This window comes from Phycodurus eques, chromosome 16 (assembly GCF_024500275.1).
Source record: "Phycodurus eques isolate BA_2022a chromosome 16, UOR_Pequ_1.1, whole genome shotgun sequence".
NCBI lineage: Eukaryota > Metazoa > Chordata > Actinopteri > Syngnathiformes > Syngnathidae > Phycodurus > Phycodurus eques.
In genome coordinates this window covers 1,729,194-1,754,304 of record NC_084540.1, presented here as the reverse complement: position 1 = coordinate 1,754,304, position 25,111 = coordinate 1,729,194, and the positions used below count along the sequence as shown (strand labels likewise).

At 43.7% G+C, this 25,111-nt stretch overlaps 1 protein-coding gene across 7 annotated transcripts; it reads left to right on the top strand.

The window, feature by feature from the left end:
* Positions 1 to 235: 235 nt before the first annotated feature.
* On the top strand, positions 236 to 24,763 carry taok2a (TAO kinase 2a). 7 transcript variants are annotated; one of them, XM_061699995.1, is made up of 21 exons: positions 236 to 376; positions 535 to 684; positions 5,375 to 5,515; positions 7,104 to 7,175; positions 7,253 to 7,354; positions 8,363 to 8,408; positions 8,497 to 8,593; positions 9,948 to 10,061; positions 10,142 to 10,233; positions 11,224 to 11,317; positions 11,387 to 11,468; positions 13,432 to 13,602; positions 13,957 to 14,166; positions 14,310 to 14,435; positions 16,010 to 16,246; positions 17,432 to 17,560; positions 17,637 to 17,840; positions 18,016 to 18,255; positions 18,803 to 19,024; positions 19,125 to 19,307; positions 21,711 to 24,763. In XM_061699995.1, the coding sequence occupies exons 3-21, from the start codon at positions 5,384 to 5,386 to the stop codon at positions 22,587 to 22,589; spliced, it is 3,432 nt and encodes a 1,143-aa protein (XP_061555979.1). In that variant the 5' UTR covers positions 236 to 376; positions 535 to 684; positions 5,375 to 5,383; the 3' UTR covers positions 22,590 to 24,763. The 7 variants fall into 7 exon arrangements, with proteins under 7 accessions (XP_061555979.1, XP_061555980.1, XP_061555981.1 ...); XM_061699996.1 differs by having other exon boundaries at positions 236 to 684; positions 13,960 to 14,166; XM_061699997.1 differs by having other exon boundaries at positions 236 to 684; positions 18,803 to 19,015.
* Positions 24,764 to 25,111: the final 348 nt, after the last annotated feature.

The following is a 25,111-nucleotide window of genomic DNA, read 5'->3' as shown; positions in this document are numbered from 1 at the left end:
CTAAGCTTTGAAATGATGTTACAATGATGAAATGAAAAATGCCTAAAAAAACAAACCTAAAAAAAAATTTTTTTTTTTTTTTAGGTTTGTTGATAGAATTGTTAACAAACGAGCCTGAATGTCTGAATTGTCTTGAGTTCATTTTTGTTTTTTTAGCGTTAGAAGAGGTTTTATTTTTGAAGCGAAATCCTGACGGGAGGTAGAACAAAAAGGGTTTCCGGGCCTGCACTCGAAGCCCCGCCTCCATCTGTCTGTGCCATCTTGAACAAAAACGGTGGATGAAAAAGATCGAGACAAAGATGGGGCAAATATTTTAAAAACGAGCTTTTAAACAATCGTTCTGTGAACTTTTACTCGTGGCTGGACATTGTGGACCGTAAGTGGAGCTTCGTGGACAAACAGCCGCCACACCCGGTTGACCAAGCTAGCTAACGTTAGCTTCCGAGCTAGCCAGGCTAAGCTAACGTATAGCGGATGCGAGCACTAGCAGGCACGGAAGCTGGAATAAGATTGAGTTATTTATTTTTTTTCTAGTTATTTTTCGGTGCTTGAGAGAAGACTGGAATGGGGAGATGAGCAAACGTCGTGTGGCTGTGCCGCCGCTGCCGCTATGAGGACACCAGCTCGTTAGCTCGCCTGCTAGCGCTTGTTTTTCGTTCCACATCGGAACCTCAATAAGCTGCGGTGAGTAAAAACATGTCAGCCCGTTCAACTGTCGTCTCGAAACCCAGTTAAAATGGTTCAAAACAGGCCGTGTTGGTGACATTGACGTTAAACCGGTCGCTAGTCACGCGTTCATCAGTACGTCTTCCGGCGGCTGACCCACTTTTGGACAGTGCACAAAGCGGAATGCAAAATAGGACAAAGTAGCTCCGCCTGACTGGGAACAATCGTCTGTTTGTGTTCTGTTCTCTACTCGCCTGGCTGCGTGAACATTTCTTGTTTTAACACGAGCTGTCATGCTAAATAAGCGAGTCCGCTTTGCACACGTCACATATCTCAGGCGAGGTTGGCGTCATTTGAACGCAACGGTTGCCTTGCAGTTCGGAGTTTCTGGGTTTGAATCTGGCTTCCGGCCGCCCTGTGTGAAGTGAGCATGTTGTCCACGTACTCGTTTTCATTTCTCATTGCAAAAAACATGTTAGCATGTTAGTTTAATTGAATGTGGGAATGTGAGTAGGGATGTGCGTTTGTCAACATGTGTCCTGATATTGTCTGGCGACCATTCAGCTGTCTATGTTTTCTAGGATTGACCAGTCCATCTTTGTCTCCATGTCCCCAGGATATTGACTGGAGTCTGGTCTATTGTTTGCCTGTGCCCTGACAATGACAGGCGTCTAGTCCATTGTTTGTCTGTATCTATCCTGACCTTGGTTGATGACCGTTTTTTGATTACGTTTGCCCTTGATAGTGACTGGGGTCCACTCCATTGTTGTCTTTTTGGCAGCCTGATATTGACTGGTGACCAGTCAATGGCCAGTCACTTCATCGTGTATCTACATGTGGCCGGACGTTGTCTTGCAAACGTCCATTATTTGTAAACATTTTCCCTAACATTGACCAGTCCATTGTTTTGTCTATATGGACGGTGATATTTATATTTATTGGTGACATTTTCGTCCGAAAGACTTATGTGGGCGAAGCAAAATGGCCGAAACACAATGCTGTAATGGTGCAATCAAGAACCGCTGCCAGTGCGCGCTTCTCTGGGTAATGGTCGGAGGTGCCACCAACGACAAGGTGGCATGCGCTTTGGCTGTCTCCATCTTGTTGTTTAGCAGCTATGACAGTCTGTCAACATATAAAATAACTCCACACGGCCAAACATTTCGGGCCTGTCTTGTCAACGATGTCATTGTGCACCTCCTGTCTGAAAAACAACAAACATATTGTATCGCAAAAGGATTTGCCACCTGTAGGCACAGTTGAAAATAAGGGATTCAGTTAAAGATTCAATTCATGGACCCTCGTTACCAGCTCCTTGGGCATAAATTGGAATTGGAAAATGTGAACGTTTTTGCGTGGTCAGATTATACATGTTTATAACTATAGCCATACTTTATTTGTCAGTTACACAGTTGTATAATTTTCCATGTCATGTTCAAATTTTGACAGAAAATAAATGAAAGATTAAGAGTAACAGGGAACATTTGATATGTTGATATTGGGAAAAAATATTATGATAGTATTTTGAATGAGGTTAGTACACAGTGATAGCCATAAATGCAATTTTACTAATAATTGGTAAAATAATTATTTTCTGACCTTGGTTGCCCCCATTTTCGGTTTTCACTTTCGGTACATCACTAGTGGCTATATGTGTATTCTGCCATCAGTGACTTGACTGTGGTTTGGCCTGATGGTCGAATGTGTTTGGAGATGTGCTTATTATAACATAAGCTTCTTCGAAACGCACAGCTTCTAAATTGTTGACCGATTGGCAAGCAGGAACTGTCATTCAAGCCTCATACAATATTTATTTTCCTCCCAATTGTGGCTGTTTTTGCATCTTTTGAATAGCACGCAGCTGCTGTGTCAGCTTGTATGATCCAAATGTGTTGTGGAGTCACGTGATGATGCTCTTTAGGCACCGCTGACTAAGCATGTGTGTCATGGCACGCTTTGTGGCTAAAAAAAGACAAATGGTGCGTCTTTGACTTCCTTCTTTTAGTCAAGCAACATGGTTCTCTTTCATTCATTTTACATGACTGCTTGTTTTCCTGCTATGGTGTGTTGTTTGTCAGGTTCTTCTGACAGATTCCTTCCTTCCCACGCCTGCTGAAGGCCACGGAAATGTATAAATGGAAATTGGTTGACTGCATTTTGAAAGAATGCGCGCAATGGGGGTGGACGCAAGAGTGGGCCCACAGGCTGTTTTTGTACACTGACTGAATCACTCGCGCCTGCTGCTGCTTTTGTTGCCTGTCACAAACACAGCAACCTGCTTTTGAACCACACCTTCACACACTTCTTAACAGCCGTGACGATGACGACGATGACTATGCTCCAAGACAATTTGGCAAATAATCTGTTCAAGGGTCAAACTGTCCCCAATGTAAAATTTGGATTAATTGTACAGGCAAAAAGTGGGGCTGCGCATTTACCTACAATGAACCCTATCCCGCTATATAGAGACCCCTTCCAAAAAAAATTAATATTATGAAAAAGTGAATTGTTTTCCATAATTCCATTCAAAAAGTGAAACTATTATAGATTCAGGGCCCAGAGTTTAAACAATTTCAGGTATTTATTTTATTTTTACATAATTTGGGATTCCAGCTCATAAAAATCAGGGATTCAAAAAATTTGAATACTGTGAATAAATCAGCCCAAATTTTGCAGGCCATAAATGTTTTAAACAGAATGTCACAGACTAATCACCTCCTAAACTCAAAGCACCTGCACAGGTTTCCCCAGGTGTCATTAAATTGCTTCAGTTTGGTTCAATTGTCTCAGTTGGGTTCAATACGGGGAAGACTGCAGACTCGACAACGGGCCAGAAGACCATCGTTGATACCCTCCATAGGATGGGTAAGCCACAAAAGTTCATTGCTAAGGAGGCTGGCTGTTCGCAGAGTGATGTGTCCAAGCATATCAATGGAAGGACAAAATCTGGCAGAAGATGGATCAGCAAAAGAGATGACTGTGGTCTTCAGCGGATTATCAAACGGAGAAGATTCAAGAAGAGAGGAGAGATCCAGAAAAAGTGGACTGAAGCGGGAGTCGCAGCTTCAAAAACCACCACATTCATATGCATCCGGAAGATGGGCTACAACCGTCGGGTTCCTCGGGTCAAGCCGCTTCTGAGCCTGAGCCAACGTTGGAAGCGTCTGGAATTTTGGACAGTGGTCCGAGGTCCTCTATTCCGATGAAAGTAAAGTGCGCCATTCATTTGGGAATCAAAGTCCAAGGGTTTGGAGGAAGACTGGTGAAGAACAGCACCCGACCTGCTTGAGGTCCAGTGTGAAATATCCACAGTCAGTCATGATTTGGGGTACAATGTCGAGTGCAGGTGTTGGTCAACGCTGCATTCTTAATCCAAGGTCACCGCAACAGTCTACCAGAATGTTTTCGAGGACTTCATGATTCCTTCTGCTGAGCATCTGTACGGAGATGCAGATTTCATCTTCCAGCAGGACCTGGCCCCTGCCCAGACCGCGAGAAGCACCAAAACCTTATTTGATGCCCGTGCCATCACAGTGCTCGACTGGCCAGCCAACTCGCTGGTATCGAAACCCCATTGAGAATCGATGGGGTATTATCAAGAGGAAAATGTGGGGCACCGGACCCAAAAACAAAGAAGAACTGACAGCAAGCATCTGGGCGCCCATAACTCCCAGGCAGTGCCACAGGCTGATTGCCTCAATGTCACGGTGGATCGAGGCAGTGATTCAAGCAACGGGATTCCCAACCAAGTATTGAAGATGAACAAATTGTTTTGAAAGTACCATATTTTGATTGATTTAATGTGACCCTAATTTCTTTCCTTTTTTTTTCCTACAAAAACTGAGAAGTAAATGGGGATTTCTTCACAGTATTCAAATGTTTTGAATTCCTGATTTTGTAGGTATTATGAGTCAAAATTATGTACAAATAAATACTTGAAATTGTTTAATTTGTGGGCCCTGAATCTATAATGTATGGAAGTTTAACTTTTTGAATGGAAATATCGAAATAAAAAAAAAACTTTCAATGATATTCAAGTTTTTTTGGAAAAGTTTCGTAGAATATAGACTAGCATAGCATGGAATAGCATATGGCATTTTGTACTGCATGTTAGCATCAACCTAGCAGACTTTCATGAGATGAGAAATAGTTGAACATTTTCTGATTTAAATATACAATGTTTAATTCTGTATTGTTGTATGTGTCTCTTACAGTAGACTTCAATTGGGAGTGACAAATAAACAGCTCGAAGCAAGCACACTTTGACTCTATTTGGAGAACTGTGTGATTCATAATGAAAATAGGTAAAATGTGGCTGTTAATAACTTAAGGTGTGTTTAAAGCCTGTGTAAGGGGTGAAACAATAACGATGTTGTGGATCTTCAACGTTGGCTGGTAGGTCTAGATAAGAACATATATCCCCTGTGATAAATGAGGGTTCACTGTCATTAGACTGTCTCGTTTGAAGGTGGAATAACATCAGCTTCCATTTTGTTGCTCCCACGCTGCTCTTGATGCCGATCCAGTCTTCCTCCTCCACCGACTTTTACGTCCCAGCTATTTGGGAGAGCATCCTGAGAGTTCATGTTTGGATTCTCAGGATGCTTGCGATGATGATGATGCTCCAATTTATGATCTAGTGATTTTCTATTCACGTGTAAGCCTGCTCCTGATGGTGCTTTTGAATCATGTCGCCCCTGTCCACCAGGCCCTGGCCATGCCCTCGAGTGTACGGGCGGGCAATCTGAAGGACCCGGACGTGGCGGACCTCTTCTGCAGGGATGACCCTGAGAAACTCTTTGCGGACCTCAGGGAGATCGGCCATGGCAGCTTTGGAGCCGTCTACTTTGTGAGTAGTCCTCTCGCCATGTGGACACAGAAAACCTCAAACTCCAATTAAATAAAAAGATAACATTTTAAACTTTCAAAAACGTTTCAAGCTTTATTCACAATAACTTTGTACTGTGTTGGGCATTTTAGGCCATGAAAAAAGTACAAAACAATAATTTTGCACTGTACAGTAATATGGGTGGATAAAAAAAGAAGTGATTCAATATAACAATCGTCTGTAACCGACAAACCTCTGCCCCTATTAGTCTATTAAATCGAGGTTCCACTCTACTGAAATTCAAAAAATGTTATTGCCAAGAAAAACTACCAAAGAAAAAAAATAGGGGGCTTCTAGCGGTACAAGAGTTATTAATCGATTAATCGACAATCATCAAACTTTTTTGGATAATCGTTTAGAGATTTGTTTAACTTAAAATTTCCCAAATCCTCAGCATTTCAGACCCACAACAGCAAATATTTTCACATTTGTGTTGTCCTCCATCCAAGCAGAATGAGTATTTTTATGTTGAATCAAAGTAAGACATTTACAAACATCTGCTTTAACTTCGGAAAACAATGATCAACATTTTTGCTATTTTCTGACATGTTACGGACCGAACTAGTACCTGAATCAAAATCTGTATCATCGATTACGGTAATTGAAAAAATAGTCGACAGATTAATCGATTGTTAAAATAAGCTCGACAGATGCTATAAATCACAAGTTTTTATTGCCAAGTAAAATTACCAAGTTTGCAATTGGAGGGTTAAATGAAATTGCCAAGCCAATGTTCAACTAACATTTAACAGGGCCACAATGACCTAAGTTATAATTGATTAACTTCAGTGTTTAACTACACAGACTTCTGTGATTTACAGGGGACATAATTTGCCAAGCTAACTTTCTGTAGTATTTGGGATGTAATATTGTCTCTATGGGGCCTCAGTAAACGTGAAATATGAATTAAAATCGTCCACGCATTTCCGAGTTAGATGTTTTTCTGCCGAGAGGCCTGAAATCAGGGCATTCAAATTTTTCGAGCTTATCTATGTCACTAGCGAAGATCTCCGCCTTCCCTTTCCGCTCCCGAGGCAGCGCTGTCAACGTAACAAACACGTGTGCTCTCACAAGTGGGTCTTTTACATTGAAGCAAACAATCAGAGGAAAATGAGCTGAGGGTTTGGGGGTCTTAGCGAAATATGGACGAGGCGGAAACAAAACTGGGTCAAGCCGAAATAGCTGTCAGAGGGGCCTTTTCTGGACACTCTATGACAAAATGTGTTTTTAAAAAAGAAATTAAATTAACACTTTTATACTAAGTCCATGATGGCGAGTCACTCTATGAAGGCCTAAATAGACAAAATATGAGACCTTAAGGTTAATATCAAAGATGGTTCCTATAGTTTTATTTTTTCAAGCTTATTTATAGCTGCCCCCCAGTTCACATGCAGCAGTTTAGGCCAATCGGAGGGCAAATTTTGAGGCGTAACCAAAATCTGTGGTGTTATTTGAATGGATGGGTATCTCGTGTAAGAACTGGTACCTTAGCAGTTTGGAGTTCCGGCGCCTAAGCCTAACTGTCACTGTCCTCTGACACACCTTTCAGGCCCGAGACGTGCGCAACAATGAGGTGGTGGCCATCAAGAAGATGTCGTACAGCGGCAAGCAGACGAATGAGGTGACTGAACACGACAGCAAGAATGTGTCCTACGTAACAGAGGCTTGACCAACTTTTTGTGTCGTGTTGACGTGCAGAAGTGGCAGGACATCATTAAAGAGGTGAAGTTCCTGCAGAAACTTCGTCATCCCAACACCATCGAGTATCGGGGATGTTACCTGAAGGAGCACACAGCATGGGTACGTCCTCTTTCTATGCTGTTCACTAGTTTGTAGTACGGCTGGGTAATTAATAAATTGTTATCAGTTCAGTGGAATTCATTTGTCTGGACCTTATTCTTTTTTTTATATATTTTTTTGCGTGGCTTCGGTAGTTGAAAGTGTGCCCCTGTTAACATGGACTGCGCACACTCACAACTTTAGCCGGCCAACTTGCGACCGCTCCGCTACGTGGCGGGCGCACGCCTGTTGGCCGTTCATAATAACGAGACGGTGCCCTCTCTTCAGGAAGGATAGCGTGCAGGTGGAGATTGACTAAAGCAGTGAAGAAGACGGTGACATCCAACCACCATGTCTTAGTGAGACTGTTTTAATGCAGCATTAAAACATGCACTTGCGAAAGTGCGACCATGTGAAATATTTACTTGCAGACACTGAAAAAAGGGTCGCTTATGCGACCATTTCGGTTGCAGTCTCGAGCCCTGCATTTATTCACAGGTTGGAAACTTTACACCCGAAATATGTGCTTTCAAGCACCAAATATTTTGCTTGGTCACCTTGCCTCCCCTGCATCCATGTCCTATGTGAGAAACTAGTGTGAGAGAGTTGGCGGTAGATGTATAGACCAGCCGAGCCATGCAGTTTGACAGCTCATTTATGTTCAATTGTTGCGGATTGCATTTATGTACATTTTGCCTAAAGGGACATTTTGTCCAAGAGGAAGGTTTTTTTTAAAAAATTTTTTTAAATCATATCTGTAACGAAAACATTTATTTCTATTATTTCGGTGTATGTTAATGCAGGGCAAGTAAATGTTTAAAAGCTTGTTTTGTATCAGGAGAAATTAAGCAAATCCCAGGAAGTGTAAAAAGCAAAACCTGTTTAGAATAATTCATTGTCATTTAATTTTTCAACAAGCAAAAGGGTAAAATCAATCAAAATCGGAACTCTGGATTTTTGTAAAAAAAATGTGGCCCTGCCCATTGTAGTAGAGATGTATTTTTAAAACCACATCTCCTGTATGTGCAGCTGGTGATGGAGTACTGCCTCGGCTCCGCCTCCGACCTCCTTGAAGGTGAGTCTAGCCCCGGAGGTCGTCCTGTCCTGGTGGCAGCTGTCCAAGTCTTTTTGTTTACATCCCACACTCTTGTTGTTGTTTGCAGTTCACAAAAAGCCTCTCCAGGAGGTGGAGATTGCTGCTATTACCCATGGTGCACTGAAGGGTCTGGCATACCTTCACTCTCACAACATGATCCACAGGTGATGTCTTATTGATTATTGATGATTGATTTGCAATCTGGAGGTGGGAATAAATCACATGGTCTTGAGTAAGTCAACTTTCAAGAAAGTCCCAAGAGACTGTGGAGAAAACACAACATACAGTAAGTATATTGGCACACTCAGTAGTTGTACTAACACAATCACATTTTCAATGGTCTCAAACCAGTCTCCATATTGTCTATTGCTTTGTTTTATCAAATAAACTCATAACCAACATGAAGCTTTATTGATATTTGGCCAGCAATCGGTCAGCTAAATGGTGAAGTTAACGTCGGTTACGTGGGTTTTTACAGTGACGCATGAAGTTATATGTAGTTGTTGTCTTTATTTGAGTTGCAAACCTTTCATTTTGCCATTCTCCTTTCCCTGTGTTTATCAAAAACATAATTTAATAATCTTCGGCTCTCACTCCAAAAAACTTGATTCATGAGGTGGCCTCTTGACTCTGCAGCACAGCATACTTGTATAAGTTTTTGCCAAGCAATTCCAAGTCCAAAGATTGGCAGTTCAACCCTGTACATTCCTTTGGGGTCAAATTTGACCCATTTTGACATGACAGCGATAAAAATAACCTAAATGTCCTTCTTTCACCCTGTAATTTGGTGACTTGGAACTATACATCAATCATTAGTGTGTATGTTTTATGGGACAGTGGTAACAACTGTGTTCAAGGAGGAGCTGAAAGTCCTGAGAACTGTCTCTGTTCTCACCACAGTGCGCAGGTTCCCACAGGAACACCTGTTTGACTTTGAAGGGTCATTGGGGGGGGGGGGGGAGATCATGAAATGGTGAAAGGGTAAAAGGGCATATACATACATCATCCGTCTTCAAGAGCTCCACTGTTTATTGTTTTTTGGTCATTCTTTTTGTCATTTAGTGTTTGTTGTCCCTCGTGCGGGCTTGTGGACTGTTTAAAGCGGCAGCGGGACATCCTTTTGAGGAGATTGTTGGCCCCGGTTGCGCCCTCTCGGCAGCAGGTTTGCAGCGACACCGATTCTGAGGCTGGGAATTTTGCCGCTGTTCGGCTGTCGCCGCTTGTTGCTATTGCGCCTAGATATAGGCAGCACTCTTGCAACAGCCTCAAAACTGTCTGAGCTTGTGGCCTGCCTACGATGCTGCCCTATGACTGGACAAATGGTCGGGGGAGCTGAGCTGAGCGAGGACCATCGGCAAAGTGGCCTGGAGGAGTTGAGATCATTTGTAATAAACAATTATTATGAGGGTATTCTGGGCCTTACTAACAACATACTACGTGTGCATGAAAAGTGTACTGTATGGAAGGGTTAAGCCAAGTCATGTGATTGGAGTCCCTTATCTCTGTTGCTGTCCACAGGGACGTGAAGGCAGGCAACATCCTGCTGACTGAGCCCGGTCAAGTCAAACTGGGCGACTTCGGCTCCGCTTCCATCGTGGCCCCGGCCAACTCATTTGTGGGGACACCCTACTGGTGGGTCCTTTCTTTTTAACAGCCACTCTGCTCATCTTCATTGTTTTTTTTAACACAAACATTCTCCCGCCCTGGTGCAGGATGGCTCCTGAGGTGATCCTGGCCATGGACGAGGGGCAGTATGACGGCAAAGTAGATGTGTGGTCGCTAGGCATCACCTGCATTGAGCTCGGTATGAGATGCGCTCGCAACATGGCCCAAAAAAAAAATTCATGTTAGCAAACTTACAATTTATATAAGCTACAGCTGCCAAAATGTTGGCTACATAAACACTATGTGAGCTGTGACTTGTTTAGGCAAGTGCACGGACATCTATTTCTTGTTTGTGTTACGAGAGATGTTCTCAAGCGAATACTGGAAAATATGAAAGTCAAGCAAACTCTTGTGTCCCTATTTAATATTTCGTGTTTGACACACTTGAATTGAGATGCACTTGAGTAGACTTATTTTTTTCTTTTTCAGAAAAAGACATTTCCATACAATCATTTTAAAACAGTAGTTTCCATAGTCGTCCTTTGGTTTTATGATTTATTTCATTTTTCCCCTGCTTTTGAACAAAGAGAAAGTTTGAAGGTAATCCAGCAATCCCTTCTTGATTGTCCATATTCACTTGTCCTTTTGATCATTTCCAGATAAACAATTTTGGCACTGATGCACAAAGACCGCTTTACACGTGTTTTCCTCACACGCCTCCAATTTATAACAGTTTAAAAAGTTTTAATTTCATATTTATTTATATATATATATATATATATATACATACACACACACACACACGAAGCAAAGGAGCTTTTACTACTTTTCATTATTTCTGTCAAGAATGGGGGTGGTCACAAGAAAACGTCAACTTGTGGTGGGGTTATAAATTTTCCAAATGTTTTTTTTTTTTCCCAATTTTCAACATTTCCCTGATTATTCCATGCCTATACCCAATTGTAAGTTGTCAAGTTTCTCGTAATGTATTTTTTTTACTTGTGGCCAAGACCGGTTCAGTTTGCTATTTTTGTAGTATATTTACCAGAAAGGCAACTAAAATACAGTTTGAGTTTGTGTTGCATTTATGTTTGAATGTAAAGTGTTATAGTTAGATGGAATTAATTAGTGGTACTAAATGATTAATGACCAAATGGGCCTAAAAATGCGTGAAATTGTGTTGTCACAGCGGAGAGGAAGCCCCCCCTGTTCAACATGAACGCCATGAGTGCCTTATACCACATTGCTCAGAATGAAAGCCCCATCCTGCAGTCCAGTCACTGGTGAGACATCTTGTTTCTTCTCCTCACATCCTGACACTAATAAACTGATCTCACAACTCTCTCTGTCAGGTCCGATTCCTTCCGCAACTTTGTGGACTCGTGTCTGCAGAAGATACCCCAGGACCGGCCCACGTCTGATGTGCTGCTCAATGTGAGAACAACATCGTCGCCCATTTAAGATTTCAAAGCAGGCAAATCTACTCTTTGTAAAAAGTATAATAATTAATCATCATAACAGCTTCAAAACAAGCCGTGAAATATAATGTAATTCATCTCAGTCTGACCCAGTCACAAGCATCTTCTTCAACATGCAAATTACTTTACATTTGTATTTACCACAGTGGATTCAAAGCACACGGCACACCTCTAAGGGGAGCCCTACTAAACATTCCCCTATTATTGTAATCCCTCATCTTTTGCTGGTTTATATTCCGAACCCCCACAATGAAAAGTGTGAATCCGCGAATAATGGACGCCACCCCTTTCCATTATTTAAGACCAAAATTGCCCTCCTACACTCTGAACACACAAATAAATTTACGTACTGCAGCAGTGAAGAAATTAAACTTGATGAAGATGATAAATCTGCTGTGCACTACAATGACGTTGAGGATTTGTTAGTGTACTGCACAGAAAAGCAGAGTACTGGCAGCTCTTAAGAATAATAAAATTCAATCAAAACAGTACATGGTATGCATCATAGAAAAATTGGATATGTTAAAATGTGAAATCTGCCAGTAGCCAGTAATAGTCTGAACCAGTGGGGAATTACTGTACCACTTTAAGTCTATTGCAGGAGTTACGTTGCAGACCCTCTTGCGATATGTGGAAAATCTACTATATGGAGACCATATTTATATAAAAAAAACAAAAAAAAAAAACATCGTAGTTTGCCGTAAAATTCCCCTCACACGTTAAACATTTAAACTTTATGAAAACACTTTAAACACAATGTAAACATAGAAATATGTACTAATGGAATAACAAATAAAACATTTGTCTTAAAATAGCCCTCCCAGATGATTCAAACAGATTTTAAACTTACTCAAACAAAACCTTTAACTGCATTGTATCTATATATTTTACCATATAAGTTTATATTTAAAGTGAAGATGAGATGGCTTCCTAAAAAAACGCAGTAATATATAGCCTCCAAATGCAGCTGTCATGTTGTAACGTCAGCGTTTGAATGCTTTCGCTAGATGGAGGTGTGGCCGTCACTTGTAAATAAGTATGGACGAACGCGAGGAAGACTGTGTCAGTGACTTCAGCGACGAAATCAGCGATAATTCCGTTGAAATTGAAACAGAACCCGGTACTGACAGTAATGATGATGATGATGTGTTATGTCCCTACCGGTTTGAGTCATACAAGATGGATGAGAATCATGAAGATCCAGTTGAAGTCTGATGGCGAAGAGCTCGTGTACGAACTGTGAACCAATGCCACTTGGAATCGAGTCTTCGTTTGCTATGAAAACACGCGTGTGCACAGCTAGCGCCTGTGTTCTAGTGTATAATACAACCCCAATTCCAATGAAGTTGGGATGCTGTGTTAAACAAATAAAAACTTAATACAATGATTTGCAGCTCATGTTCAACGTATATTTAATTGAATACACTACAAAGACAAGATATTTAATGTTCAAACTGATAAACTTTATTGTTTTTAGCAAATAATCATTAACTTAGAATTTTGGAACATCCTGCAGCCACACAGTGTTTCGGCATCGTAACCTTTCTGGACTACGACTACTACTGCATGAGCTAGTAAACAAAGTAACTTCCTGTCTTCCGCTGACATCATGCGTCAAACCTGAAGGGGCAACGTCGTCGTTTAGGGCGGCAGATTTGAAAGCGAAAAAAGTGCCAAACATCTAACCAATTCAGTGTAATTCTGTTTGATGGCTGTTATTTTACACGTCAAAATAAAGGAAATTTTTTTTGTTCATGACATGTATATTTCAGCCGATCCTTCTCATCTTCCCTTTAAAAATCTGTATTCTAGTGGGACCGTGATAGTGAGGGATGATTTAATTTGTTTTGGGTGCATTTATTGCAACATGTCTGTCCTCATTATACACGAGCTTGAACTCCTTCGTGCTGCGTGTCCAGCATCGCTTCTTATGCCGTGAGCGTCCGTTGACGGTGGTCATGGACTTGATTGCCCGCACCAAGGATGCTGTGCGAGAGCTGGACAACCTGCAGTACCGCAAGATGAAGAAGATTCTCTTCCAAGAGACTCAGCAGAATGGCCCTGTGTCGGAGGGTGGAGAGGACGAGGAGGTGAGTGGGGAGGTAGCGAGGGAGGGAAGACTGGAGGGATGTACATAGTTGGGCCAACAGGCTGCTTAGTAATGGACGGAAGGCCGCAAAAGTCAAAATGCTCTGAACTGGCCGGCAGTATGGTTTAAAAACAGCTGCTAGTGAATGTGTTATTAAATTAAAGCAGAATGTCAAAGGAAATGAGAAATGAGGAAAATTGAATGAATCAGAGAGGAAAAAAATTGGACTGCTATGGCCTTGGTGCGCAGCAGAGTTAATGCGCTGTGTGTGTGTGTGTGTGTGTGTGTGTGTGCGTGTCTGTGTGCATGCGCGCGCGTGCGTGCGTGCGTGCACGTGTACATACTTATGTGTCAGGAGGTGGAGCAGTACCTGTTGCGGACAGGCACAGTGAACAGCATGGAGAGCTCTCAGTCTGTGCCCAGCATGTCGATCTCGGCCAGCTCGAAGAGCAGCTCTGTCAATAGCCTGGCCGACGCCTCCGACGACAGCAGCGGCGAGATGGCCATGATGCAGGAGGGAGAGCACACGGTCACCTCCAACAGCTCCATCATACACCGACCCGCTGTAAGCCTTGTAGGGTCTGAAATCTCTTTCCTCACAGACCCACTTGCAATGGGGAAAAATCTGCAATTTACCATTCAAAAAACTGAATTTTTGTTGTGCACAAGTCATGCCACGAGTCTGAAAACTCTTATAATTTTGTTCAGGCTCAGGATAACATCTACGATGACCCTTACCAACCGGAGCTGGAGCCCCAGGCTCCCTCTGCCGGCCGCCGCAGAGCCTACTACCGCAACCGAGACCACTTTGCCACCATCAGAACTGCCTCCTTGGTACGTCCAGTGCGCGTTCTTCTCCTGCGAACAAACCGCACTACATTCAGCCCACATTTATCACGTGGGATATGTTCCTAACTTACCCACAATAGGTGAAACTTTGCCATTATAGCGAGACCACGTGAAGAAAACCTTTTTTTTTGTTTCACCCCTCCCACAAGCTTTAAATACATTTAAACTGATTTAAACACACGTAAACTGTTTGAAGATATTTTTCAAAGTATCCCTTAGTGCCTGCTCTCACTCTGGCTAGCACAGTTCCCATTCTATAGCTAAACACAAAAATGTTCAACCAAACCATATTTTGTCTGACAGAGGTCCACTAGCTTAATGCTAACATATAATGCGAAACCCCATAGACAGAAGTTAGCAAACATATTACAGTGATTGTAAACCTTTAAGCAACTCCTATTTTAATACATATAGAGCAGCAACACATACAAACGGCATACAACAAAACTCACTGGTATATATTCTCGCTGCTCTGTAGGAAGAAATTATTGCATCTTATTTGGTTACCTTCGCTGCCTCCTCTTCTTGCTACCCTGCTTGTCTTCCAGTAGAGATCAGTGCTAGCCGGCATGTTGTGGCACAGTACTGTAGTACACTGACGGTGCGACCCTCGAAATTCTGACTTGCGAGTTCTGTAATCCCTTGTTTATCGCGGCAGTTCCGTTCCTGAAATCCACGAAGTACCGAATTAATTATTGCATATTTATATAAATTCTAAAGTTTCATATATGCAATTCAGTGTCAATATGTGATTGTCTAGGGAGGTGCAGTTTTTTTATTTGTCCACTTGAGGTTGCCATCCACACACTCTACACAAGCAGATGTCCTCAAAGGGCGGTTGTGCTCTGCTTGAGTGACATAAAAGTTTAGTCGACCCATGTGGACGTATGAAATGTGGGCCATTTGCTGGCTAAATCATTGGGCAATGTGCCACACAGTGACGGTCTCGGTGTTGTAGGCAGCGCAAAGCCTCAAGGTGCTTGCTACTGCTTTCCAGAATTCCTTGCAGTGTTCTTTTTAACTACATGTTAAAGAAAATCAAGTTAAACATTGCTCTTTACATGCATTTTTTCCATATTGTTGGCCCAAACAGTTCTATATTGTTTTGTGTGTGCATTAGCTATTCTATACGTCGGGCTAGGGTGGTATCATTTATTTCATGAAACTCTGTGTGGGTTGTGTGTTACCTAGTTGCATGCCTGTTATTTTCACTGTATTACGAAGCAACTTGGCAAGTTAAATGTGAGTTAAAATTGCTCTGTAAGGTTTCTTTTTCTGCAAAGGAAAAGAGCCTATTTGTTCTTATGTAAGTCATTGCTGCCACATTGTAGTCAAATAACCAACAATATTATCTGAGACTTGTTCAGGATTATACTGATTTAAAAAAAGAAATCTGTGATACACTGGATCCACCACAATAAGTGAACCATGAATACTGTTAAAATTTTTTTTTAATCTGTCATATAGCAGGGGCACAAACAATGTACTGCAATAAAATTGGGGATCACTACTTCCTTGCACTCATTACCGCGACGTGTCCCCATCCCACGTGTCTGCAGGTGACACGCCAGATCCAGGAGCACGAGCAGGGCTCGGCGCTGAGGGAGCAGATGTCGGGATACAAGCGCATGCGACGGCAACACCAGAAGCAGCTGATGGGCCTAGAAAACAAGCTGAAGGCCGAAATGGATGAGCATCAGCTCAAGCTGGACAAGGAGCTGGAGAACCAGAGGAACAGCTTCTCCTCAGAGGCCGACAAGCTGGTCAAAAAGCACCAGGTCATCCTGGAAAAAGAGGTGAGCGCTCTAGAGATTACAATTCTGTCAGATTTTGCTTTGCTTCTACAAAGAGCAAAAAAATGACATAATACATATCAAGTTTTATTTATTTTTTCCTTCTAGCTTTATTGCTCCATATACCAACCGTGCTTTGAAACATCAACTTCATATATATCCGTCCATCCATCCATCCATTTTCTGAGCCGCTTCTCCTCACTAGGGTCGCGGGCGTGCTGGAGCCCATCCCGGCTATCATCGGGCAGGAGGCAGGGTACACCCTGAACTGGTTGCCAGCCAATCGCAGGGCACATACAAACAAACAACCATTCGCACTCGCATTCACACCTACGGGCAATGTAGAGTCTTCAATCAACCTACCCTGCATGTTTTTGGGATGTGGGAGGAAACCGGAGTGCCCGGAGAAAACCCACGCAGGCACGGGGAGAACATGCAAACTCCACACAGGCGGGGCCGGGGATTGAACCCCGCTCCTCAGAACTGTGAGGCTGACGCTCTAACCAGTTGTCCACCGTGCCGCATTTATATATATATAGGATCTTAAGCTGGTCCATACGTCTGACAGGTCTAACATGCTCTTTTCTAATGTTGTTAAAGACACTAAATATTAGAGGTGTGCAAATCTATCATTTCATCGACTAGTCAACTAATCGATTATCAAATTAATCAACTATTTTGATCACCAATTAATTATTTAGAGGCAACTTAAAATTGTCCAAACACTTGAAATTTCAGCCTCCCAACAGTAAATATTCTAGCTTTCTGTAATCTTCCATGAAAGCAGACTAATTATCTTTGTGTTGAATCAAAAGAGAGATGAAAACATCAACTTTTACTTTGGAAAATAATGATCAACATTTTTGACTATGTTCTGACATCTTACGGACCAAACAAGTAATTGAATCATTTGAAATAATGTCCCCCAAAATATTGCGATCAGTTGGCTAAGTTGTCAATGCTGACTCTGCTTTTGTAAATTAACTCCTCTCTGTACACAGCAATCCAACATATTATGGAAACATCATAAAAAAACAACCTTATATATAAATCTGAATTACTTTGAAAAAATAATCAATTATTTGTTCAGCCCTATGTTAGGATTTAGCCTTCCAAAGGCTAAATCCTTCCACTAACCCTAACCCTAACCCTAACCCTCACAGTCTTTGTCTTTTTTCCCCCCTCCAGACCAAAGCTGCTCTGACAGAGGAGAAGAAGTTCCAGCAGCACATTTTGGGCCAGCAGAAGAAAGAACTGACCAGCTTACTGGAGTCACAGAAGCGTCAGTATCGCCAGCGCAAGGACCAACTGAAAGAGGCAAGAAGCATTGCCCTCGCTCGGGTCACCTGCATTGCTTTAGACACCTGACGTTGTCCCCATGGAACCCTAACAGGAGCTGAACGAGAACCAGTCGACTCCCAAGCGGGAGAAGCAGGAGTGGCTGATCCGGCAGAAGGAGTGTCTGCAGCAGATGCAGGCAGAGGAGGAGGCCAGTCTGCTCAGGAGGCAGAGACAGTACTACGAGCTGCAGTGCCGACAGTACAAGAGGAAAATGCTGCTTGCTCGACACAATCTGGAACAGGATCTACTCAGAGAGGTACAACCCTATAGTACTGATGGGTTGGACAATTGCAACATGATAGTGGTGGTATTAAAAAGTGAATTAAGTCTGGTAATTCCCTGAAGGGCCAGGTGTCAAATGTACCAAAGGCACAACCCGGCACCATCTTCTCCATTTCATTGAGCCACTTGATCCTTGTCCCCCCCACCAGGACCTGAACAAGAAGCAGACCCAGAAGGATCTGGAGTGCGCCATGCTGCTGCGCCACCACGAATCCACTCAGGAACTGGAGTTCAGGCAGCTGGGCTCTGTGCAGCGGACCCGTGCCGAGCTGATCCGAACGCAGCACCAGACAGAGCTGACCAACCAGATGGAGTACAACAAACGGCGGGAGCAAGAACTGCGTCAGAAACACACCATGGAAGTGCGGCAGCAGCCAAAAAGCCTCAAGGTGAGTCAAACCTTGAGCCTGGAGTTGCTTATCTGGGGTGAAGTCACATATGTGAAAGTCACAAAGAAGTCTCAAGTCTGAATGTTTGAGTTTAAAGCAAGTCCCAGGTTACCATGGCAAGAATAAAGTGGAGTCAAGTTTCAAGCAAATCAAGTTATTATTTGGGTTAAGCAAGTCAAAAGTAAAGTCATACAATCTTGCTCAGTCACAACTTATATTTTCTCAAAATTGTACTCGTTGTCTGTACTTGTTAGTTAACTGTGTCACACATGTTCACAATCACATTTTGTTGGTCCCAAATTACTCTCAGTATTGTCTATTACCTTATTGTCTTGTCAATTACTTGCATAACCTACATGAAACTTAGGACCTGGTGCACACACAAGGGTGTTTTTTTAATCTTAAGAGATTGTTTGTGTTACAGACCCCACACGAAGAAATAAAAATCAGGCATTTAACAGTTTTGATCGTAAAATTACGAAATGAAGTCTGACTTGGAGTTGCCCTCCTCTGGTCGTCATGACGCTTTGATGGTTTTGTGTTCCAGTCCAAAGAGCTGCAGATCAAGCGACAGTTCCAGGAGACGTGCAAGATCCAGACACGTCAGTACAAAGCCTTACGCAACCACCTCCTGGAAAGCACGCCAAAGTCAGACCACAAGGCCGTGCTGAAGCGCGTCAAGGAGGAACAGACGCGGAAGTTGGCCATCCTGGCCGAGCAGTACGACCACTCCATCAACGACATGCTTTCCACACAGGCTGTGAGTAAGGCAAGGAACCCCCCCGCGCACCTTCCACACCTCTGCACGTGACCGCCGCACACCTGCAACTCTCATGACGAGGCCCCTCGTCCCGTTTTGTCTCCCTCAGCTGCGACTGGACGAGACCCAGGAGGCGGAGTACCAGGTGCTACGCATGCAACTGCAACAGGAACTGGAGCTGCTCAACGCCTACCAGAGCAAGATCAAGATGCACACTGACACGCAGCATGAGCGTGAGATCAAGGAGCTGGAGCAGAGGGTGTCCATACGCCGCGCACTGCTAGAACAACGGGTAACTTGCATACACAACAGACGCTGTGGCACATTAATAGTTTTTCTTTTAAAATGTTTATGATTTGTAAGAAGCCAATATCGAAATCAGGATTCAATTTCGATTAATTGCCTTGCCCTACTCTCTGTGGGGACCCACACAGAGCGTGGCGTTGACATATTGGATGTCCGCCGCGGTCGAGTGAAGCTCGTTAGTTCACGGGCTAGTGAACGTAATAAACAGTTAACTATCCCTAAAATTTTTTTATTTTAACAGATTTTAATCATGTGCAACCAATGTGCATGTTTAAATCAAGTAAATTCAAAGGACTCTTTTTTTCAGTGTAGCGCGTGGCTGCGACTGCATGTGGATTAAAATAATACATTGAATAATCAAACAGGAGTCCAAATTTTTGCTCTCCTCTTTGCTGACATGCTTCTATTTGAATTGAAAAGATTTGTTACAAATACCATACAACATTTCCTCATGAACCTTTATGTCATAGGGCTGAGTGTAGGTTACTGTGTGAACACATTTGTTGTGAGTTATAAAAATACATGGTATATACCTTGTAGGGTAATCAGAGTTAACCTCATGTTCTCCCACCCCCTGTGAGAGAGCAGCGCCACCTATGATTGCAGCGAATCTCTCCTCGAACGGGGCGAGGCCTTCTGCGCCGGTTCCTCCCCCTGTTTTGGCCACACTTTGGCGGTGGGCAGCTGTCCTCCGCTTCACATCTACCTTAATGTCTGACCACTTCTTTTTGAGTTCAGTGTGTGCGCGCTGTTCTGACCCCACAGCATTGACAGCCGCCCACGCGCTGTCCCATTCGCTCCTCTTTTGCTTGTTGTTAACGCCGGAGGACAGCGTGCCAAAGAGGATTTTCTTGCGCACCTCCAGCAACTTCACATTCAGGAAAGTTCTTTTTCTTCATTACCTTGCTCATTTTACTTTTTTTCTGATCATCTGGAGATCGGGATCTCAGGGGTAGGGTTCATTCAAATACGATTTCCATATTTAAATGTGGGTATGGACAGGGAGGCGTTGGCTACTCCAACACGTGCGCTCAATTCTACGTTGATTGGGATGTACAAAGGAAATGTGCTTGGATTAATGCGTACGCACAGATTCATACATCTGGATAATTTTGTGCGTACAACGTTTTCTGGATTTGAGCGTACGCCATGTTTCAGTAGGAAATCCACGCAAGTCTTTGTACCTGAGGCCCCTGGAGTGGCTCAGCCAGTCTCCAGATCTCAACCCCATGGAAAATCTTTGGAGGGAGTTGAAAGTCTGTGTTGCCCAGCGACAGCCCCAAAACATCACTGCTCTAGAGGAGATCTGCATGGAGGATTGGGCCAAAATACCAGCAACAGTGTGTGAAAACCTTGTGAAGACTTACAGAAAACATTTGATCTCTGTCATTGCCAACAAAGGGTATATAAGAAAGTATTGAGATGAACTTTTGTTAGTGACCAAATACTTATTTTCTACCATAATTTGCTAATAAAGTCTTTAAAAATCAGACAGTGATTTTCTGGATTTTCTTTCTTCTCATTTTCTCTCATAGGTGAGGTATACCTATGATGAAAATTACAGACCTCTCTCATCTTTTTAAGTGGGAGAACTTGCACAATTGGTGGCTGACTAAATACTTTCCCCCCCCCACTGTGTTCTTGAAACTGCGAAAAAACAAGTTTTATTAACAATATTCAATCGTGACTTCTGCTTCCTTTATTACTGCAAGTGTGCATCTCATTGCACCACACTGCCCCTCAGACGTCCACAGCAGGAATAGCGAACCCATGGAGGGCACACAGAGATAGCTAAGCACCTCGCGCCTCACTACATGATTCCTATCTGACACGACATTGTCAATAAAACGAAACCCCAGTTGCATCAAGAAGTGGTGTGACACATTAGGTGCTAAAAAAAAAATAGCATAGATGTTACGCTACTCGTAAACCTTTAAACTGTCTGTTGTCATTCTAGAGCGGATCCAACTACCGGAGACAAATTCCATTGTGTGTTTTTGACATACTTGGCAAATAAAGATGATTCTGATTCTGATTAAACAACTGCTACCTGAACACACACACTAGCAACACATGCAAACATAGAGTACAACAAAATGTATGGTCATATATTCTCTCTGCTCCATGGCAACAATGACTACTACCGGAGCTTAGCTGATGACCTTTTCTGCCTCTTCTGCTTGCCATTAACTATGCCGGATATCTATCAGTAGAGCTCAGTGCTGCCTGGCATGTTGTCATAACTCTAAAACCTGACTTGTTAGCATCAGAAAGTGTTAGCATCAAAAATCAGCGATATAGTGGTGTGCGAAGGATGAACCGGGATATAGGAGGGGAACACTAAACTCCAATTTTTCCATCGCTAACAGCCCTGCCTTGTGACTTTCAGATCGAGGAAGAGATGCTGTCCCTGCAGAACGAGCGCTCGGAGCGTATCCGAACGCTTCTGGAGCGGCAGGCTCACGAGATTGAGGCCTTCGACTCAGAGAGCATGCGTCTGGGCTTCAGTAACATGGCGCTGAGCGGCATCCCGGCCGAGGCCTACAACCAGGGCTATCCCACCCCCAGCCCCTCATCGGGCTCGGGGGGCTGGCCCTCGCGTCCCGTACCCCGCTCGGGCAGCCACTGGAGCCACAGCGTGCAGAACTCTGTGACCGCGCCGTCGTGGCGTGGTGGCGGAGGCGGCTTCGTCAGGACCGAGTCGGTCGTGTCGTCGCATGGCTTCGGCAGGGATGGTGAACCCGTGAAGGGCGCCAGGGCGTCCTCCTCCTCTTCCGCGTCGTCCTCGCACCACCACCACCAACACCACCATCATCAGCAGCCGCACTACCTCCCCCAGCACTACCAGCACCACCAGAGCACCCCGCACCTGTACCGTGACGAGAGGGATCGTACCAGGGATTGGGTGGGGGGTGGCAGCCACTATTCCCATCATTCCCAGGGGGGGCACCACCACCACCACCACCACCTGTCGTCCCACGCCTCCTCCCAGTCCCTGGCCCTGCTGCCTCCCCCTCCCGCACCTCCCCCCGTCTCCCTATCTTCCTCCCCGCCGTCCTCGGCCTCCTCGTCCTCATCGTCTCAGGGAGGCTATAGCGGCGGCCTTGGGGTGCGGGGCCCCAGCCTGATGGCCCTCAGGAACAGCCCCCAGCCTCTGCGTAGGACGGCCTCGGGGGGGCCAGGGGGTGGCGGCAGCGACGGCGGCCTGAGTCGGAGCACGTCGGTCACATCTCACATCTCCAACGGCTCGCACCTGTCCTACTCGTGAAGATTTCACTGAGACTGTAGAGTTTAACGTCTTTGATTTGGAAAGAATTCACGTCATCTGCAGTTTCTGTTGCACAAGATAAAGTTTGAGATTTTGCTCTCGGACGTCACCTGGCGCTTCCTCTTAGCTAGCGGTGCTTTTCAAACCACTCACTCTGTAAATAGGCTCTTCCTCCTTCATGTGTTTTGAGACTGTTAAGCAGAGATTGTGTAGATAATATAAATCAAACCACTCTACGTGCAAGTCTTCCCTTCAACACCACGTCGGCAAGCTATGCCACAAGTTAGCATAGTGCTCACCCAGCCGCTCCGACGTGCGCTTAGCTTAGCATCCAGGCCGTATCTGTTAGCTTATCTCTGCTTGAACAGCCTCACAAATGCTCCAATGTGCCATTAGCGTAGCCTAGCTAAACACAGTGGCCATATCTCTCTGTTGTTTAAAATAAAACACAAAAAAACTCCCAGTTGCTCCAAATTGTAGTTAGCTTGGCCTAGCTTAGCTTTGTATCTCTGCACCGTCCAGTTTAAACTCATTTGTGTATTGATTTTTTTTGTTGTTGATTTTAAAAAGTTATTTTTATAACTTGAGATTTTTACCGAGGGGGAGAGATAACATACTCGTTTGATCAATTAGCAGACAACATTATGACGCATTATGTTCCGACAGCGTGTGTGTTATGTTGTGGTGCGTTATGCTACAACACGTTACGACAGCTTTGGTTTCGGCACGTTACGTTACGACATGTTATAAGACGTGTTACGACATGTTACATGTTCCGCTACAACATGTTACGTTGCAGTACATTATGCTATACAACACATTGCGACACCTTAGCGATTGGCACGTTAAACGGAACGAAGAATTGCGGCACGTCATGGACGTGTTTCCGACACGCCACAGCGTGTTACCTTATGACACGTTACAACCTGTTTCGTAGCGACACGTGTTGCAACACACCTAGTTACGGTACTTTGCGACACGTTATGGTGCTGTACGTTATCTTGCAACACTTAACAATGTCTCAAATTCTCTAGCGGATTGTAACATCACGGCACAAACTGCGACGTTACGTTACAGCGCACTTTGTCATGACGCATTCAATTATGACCTATTACGATACTTTGCATTACGGCATGACGCATTACGTTACAGCTTGACCCGTTACGGCACATTCATCCCTGACACAGAAGCTTGCTCAGGCGGTGTGTGGTTACCATGGCAACATGGCGGGTTATTGTCAGTTTACAGTCGTAGAAGACGTGGAGGACTTCCCCCGTAGAGTCTCCAAAACAATGTGGAGTGCTCTCTTTTTTTGTAGAATCTCAATGTGAACGTCACGGGTCCCCGCCGACGCGCCATGTACATAGCCATGCTAACTCAATAGCGTCTTTGTAATTATAGGGATCATTTGTCATGTGACCTACTAGGCCAAGAGATGCTACTGCTGTCATATTTGTTTTATGCCATTTTTTTATGCTGTTTAACTTTTTTTTTTTTTTTTTTGTGACTGCCAACGTTGACCACTCAGCGAAGAATAAGCGTAGTGCAGTTTGACTGTGATAGAACAACATATGAAGTCCATTTCCCAGCATTCCGTGTATCGTGTCAGTATTAGGATGTGGAGCGTTCCCACAATCCTTTGGTGCCATGTTCAAGTTGACTTGATTTTTGTTGTTGTTGCGTGTGTGTGTCTGCATGGGTAGAAGTGCAGAAGCATCAGGCCACTTCCTCCCGCCCTGACGAAGGGAAGTGTCGGTCGTCTTTGATTGTCACGTCTACCTCATTTGCACTGATGGTCAAAGAATGTTTGGCTCTTCTCACGTTGGACTTCACAAATGAGCGACGTTTCACTTTTTGACTTGTTTTGTCTTGTTGTTGTAACGTTTCCATTTAGTTAGAGGAAGGTTTGAAGCTTGAAGAGGCACAAAGAGTTTAGGAAACAAGAAGCACACTTTAGTCTTCTTGGGTCCCGTTAAAGGAGGGTAAGCTTGGGGAGATGAGGCGGATATGTTGTTGTCCTCACGTTTCCCACAGGGTGGTGATGTAAAGATTATTTTTCTAGTTTGGAAGTCGGGAAGGAAGAGTCACTCATTATGAAAAATGTTCAGGAAGCTTCTCTTTTCTTCCCAAATATCAGGCTTTCTTTGCGCATAACAGTGAAAAATCTGAAACAATTGAGGGGGGGGGGGGGGGGGAAAGTTGTACAGAAATGTAACAAAATACTTTTGGAAAAATAAACATCAGTACATTGTATTGTTTTTGGTGTTTTTCTTTGTGTGTGTTACTTTTATACCCTTTTTCCAACTCTTAAAATCACCTGGCATTTCGTACCGTCAAATGTTTTTTTTTTGTGTGTGTAAGTTTTGGTTAATTTTAAGTAATATATTGAATAAATGAAGTATAGTCAACGTGCATATTTCTTGTCTGGTTCAAACTGGTGACGACAAAGCTAAAAATAGACTCGTGGAGTTTAACGGTCCACAATTCTCTCCCTTTGGGGAGGTTCGGAAATGACATCACGA

Excerpts from the sequence above, each read along its gene's own strand:
- taok2a (XM_061699995.1), top strand. The coding sequence starts at position 5,384 with ATGCCCTCGAGTGTACGGGCGGGCAATCTGAAGGACCCGGACGTGGCG. Across the intron at positions 13,603-13,956 it reads AGGGTGGAGAGGACGAGGAG|GAGGTGGAGCAGTACCTGTT; the intron begins GTGAGTGGGGAG and ends CTTATGTGTCAG. Across the intron at positions 16,247-17,431 it reads AGGTCATCCTGGAAAAAGAG|ACCAAAGCTGCTCTGACAGA; the intron begins GTGAGCGCTCTA and ends TCCCCCCTCCAG.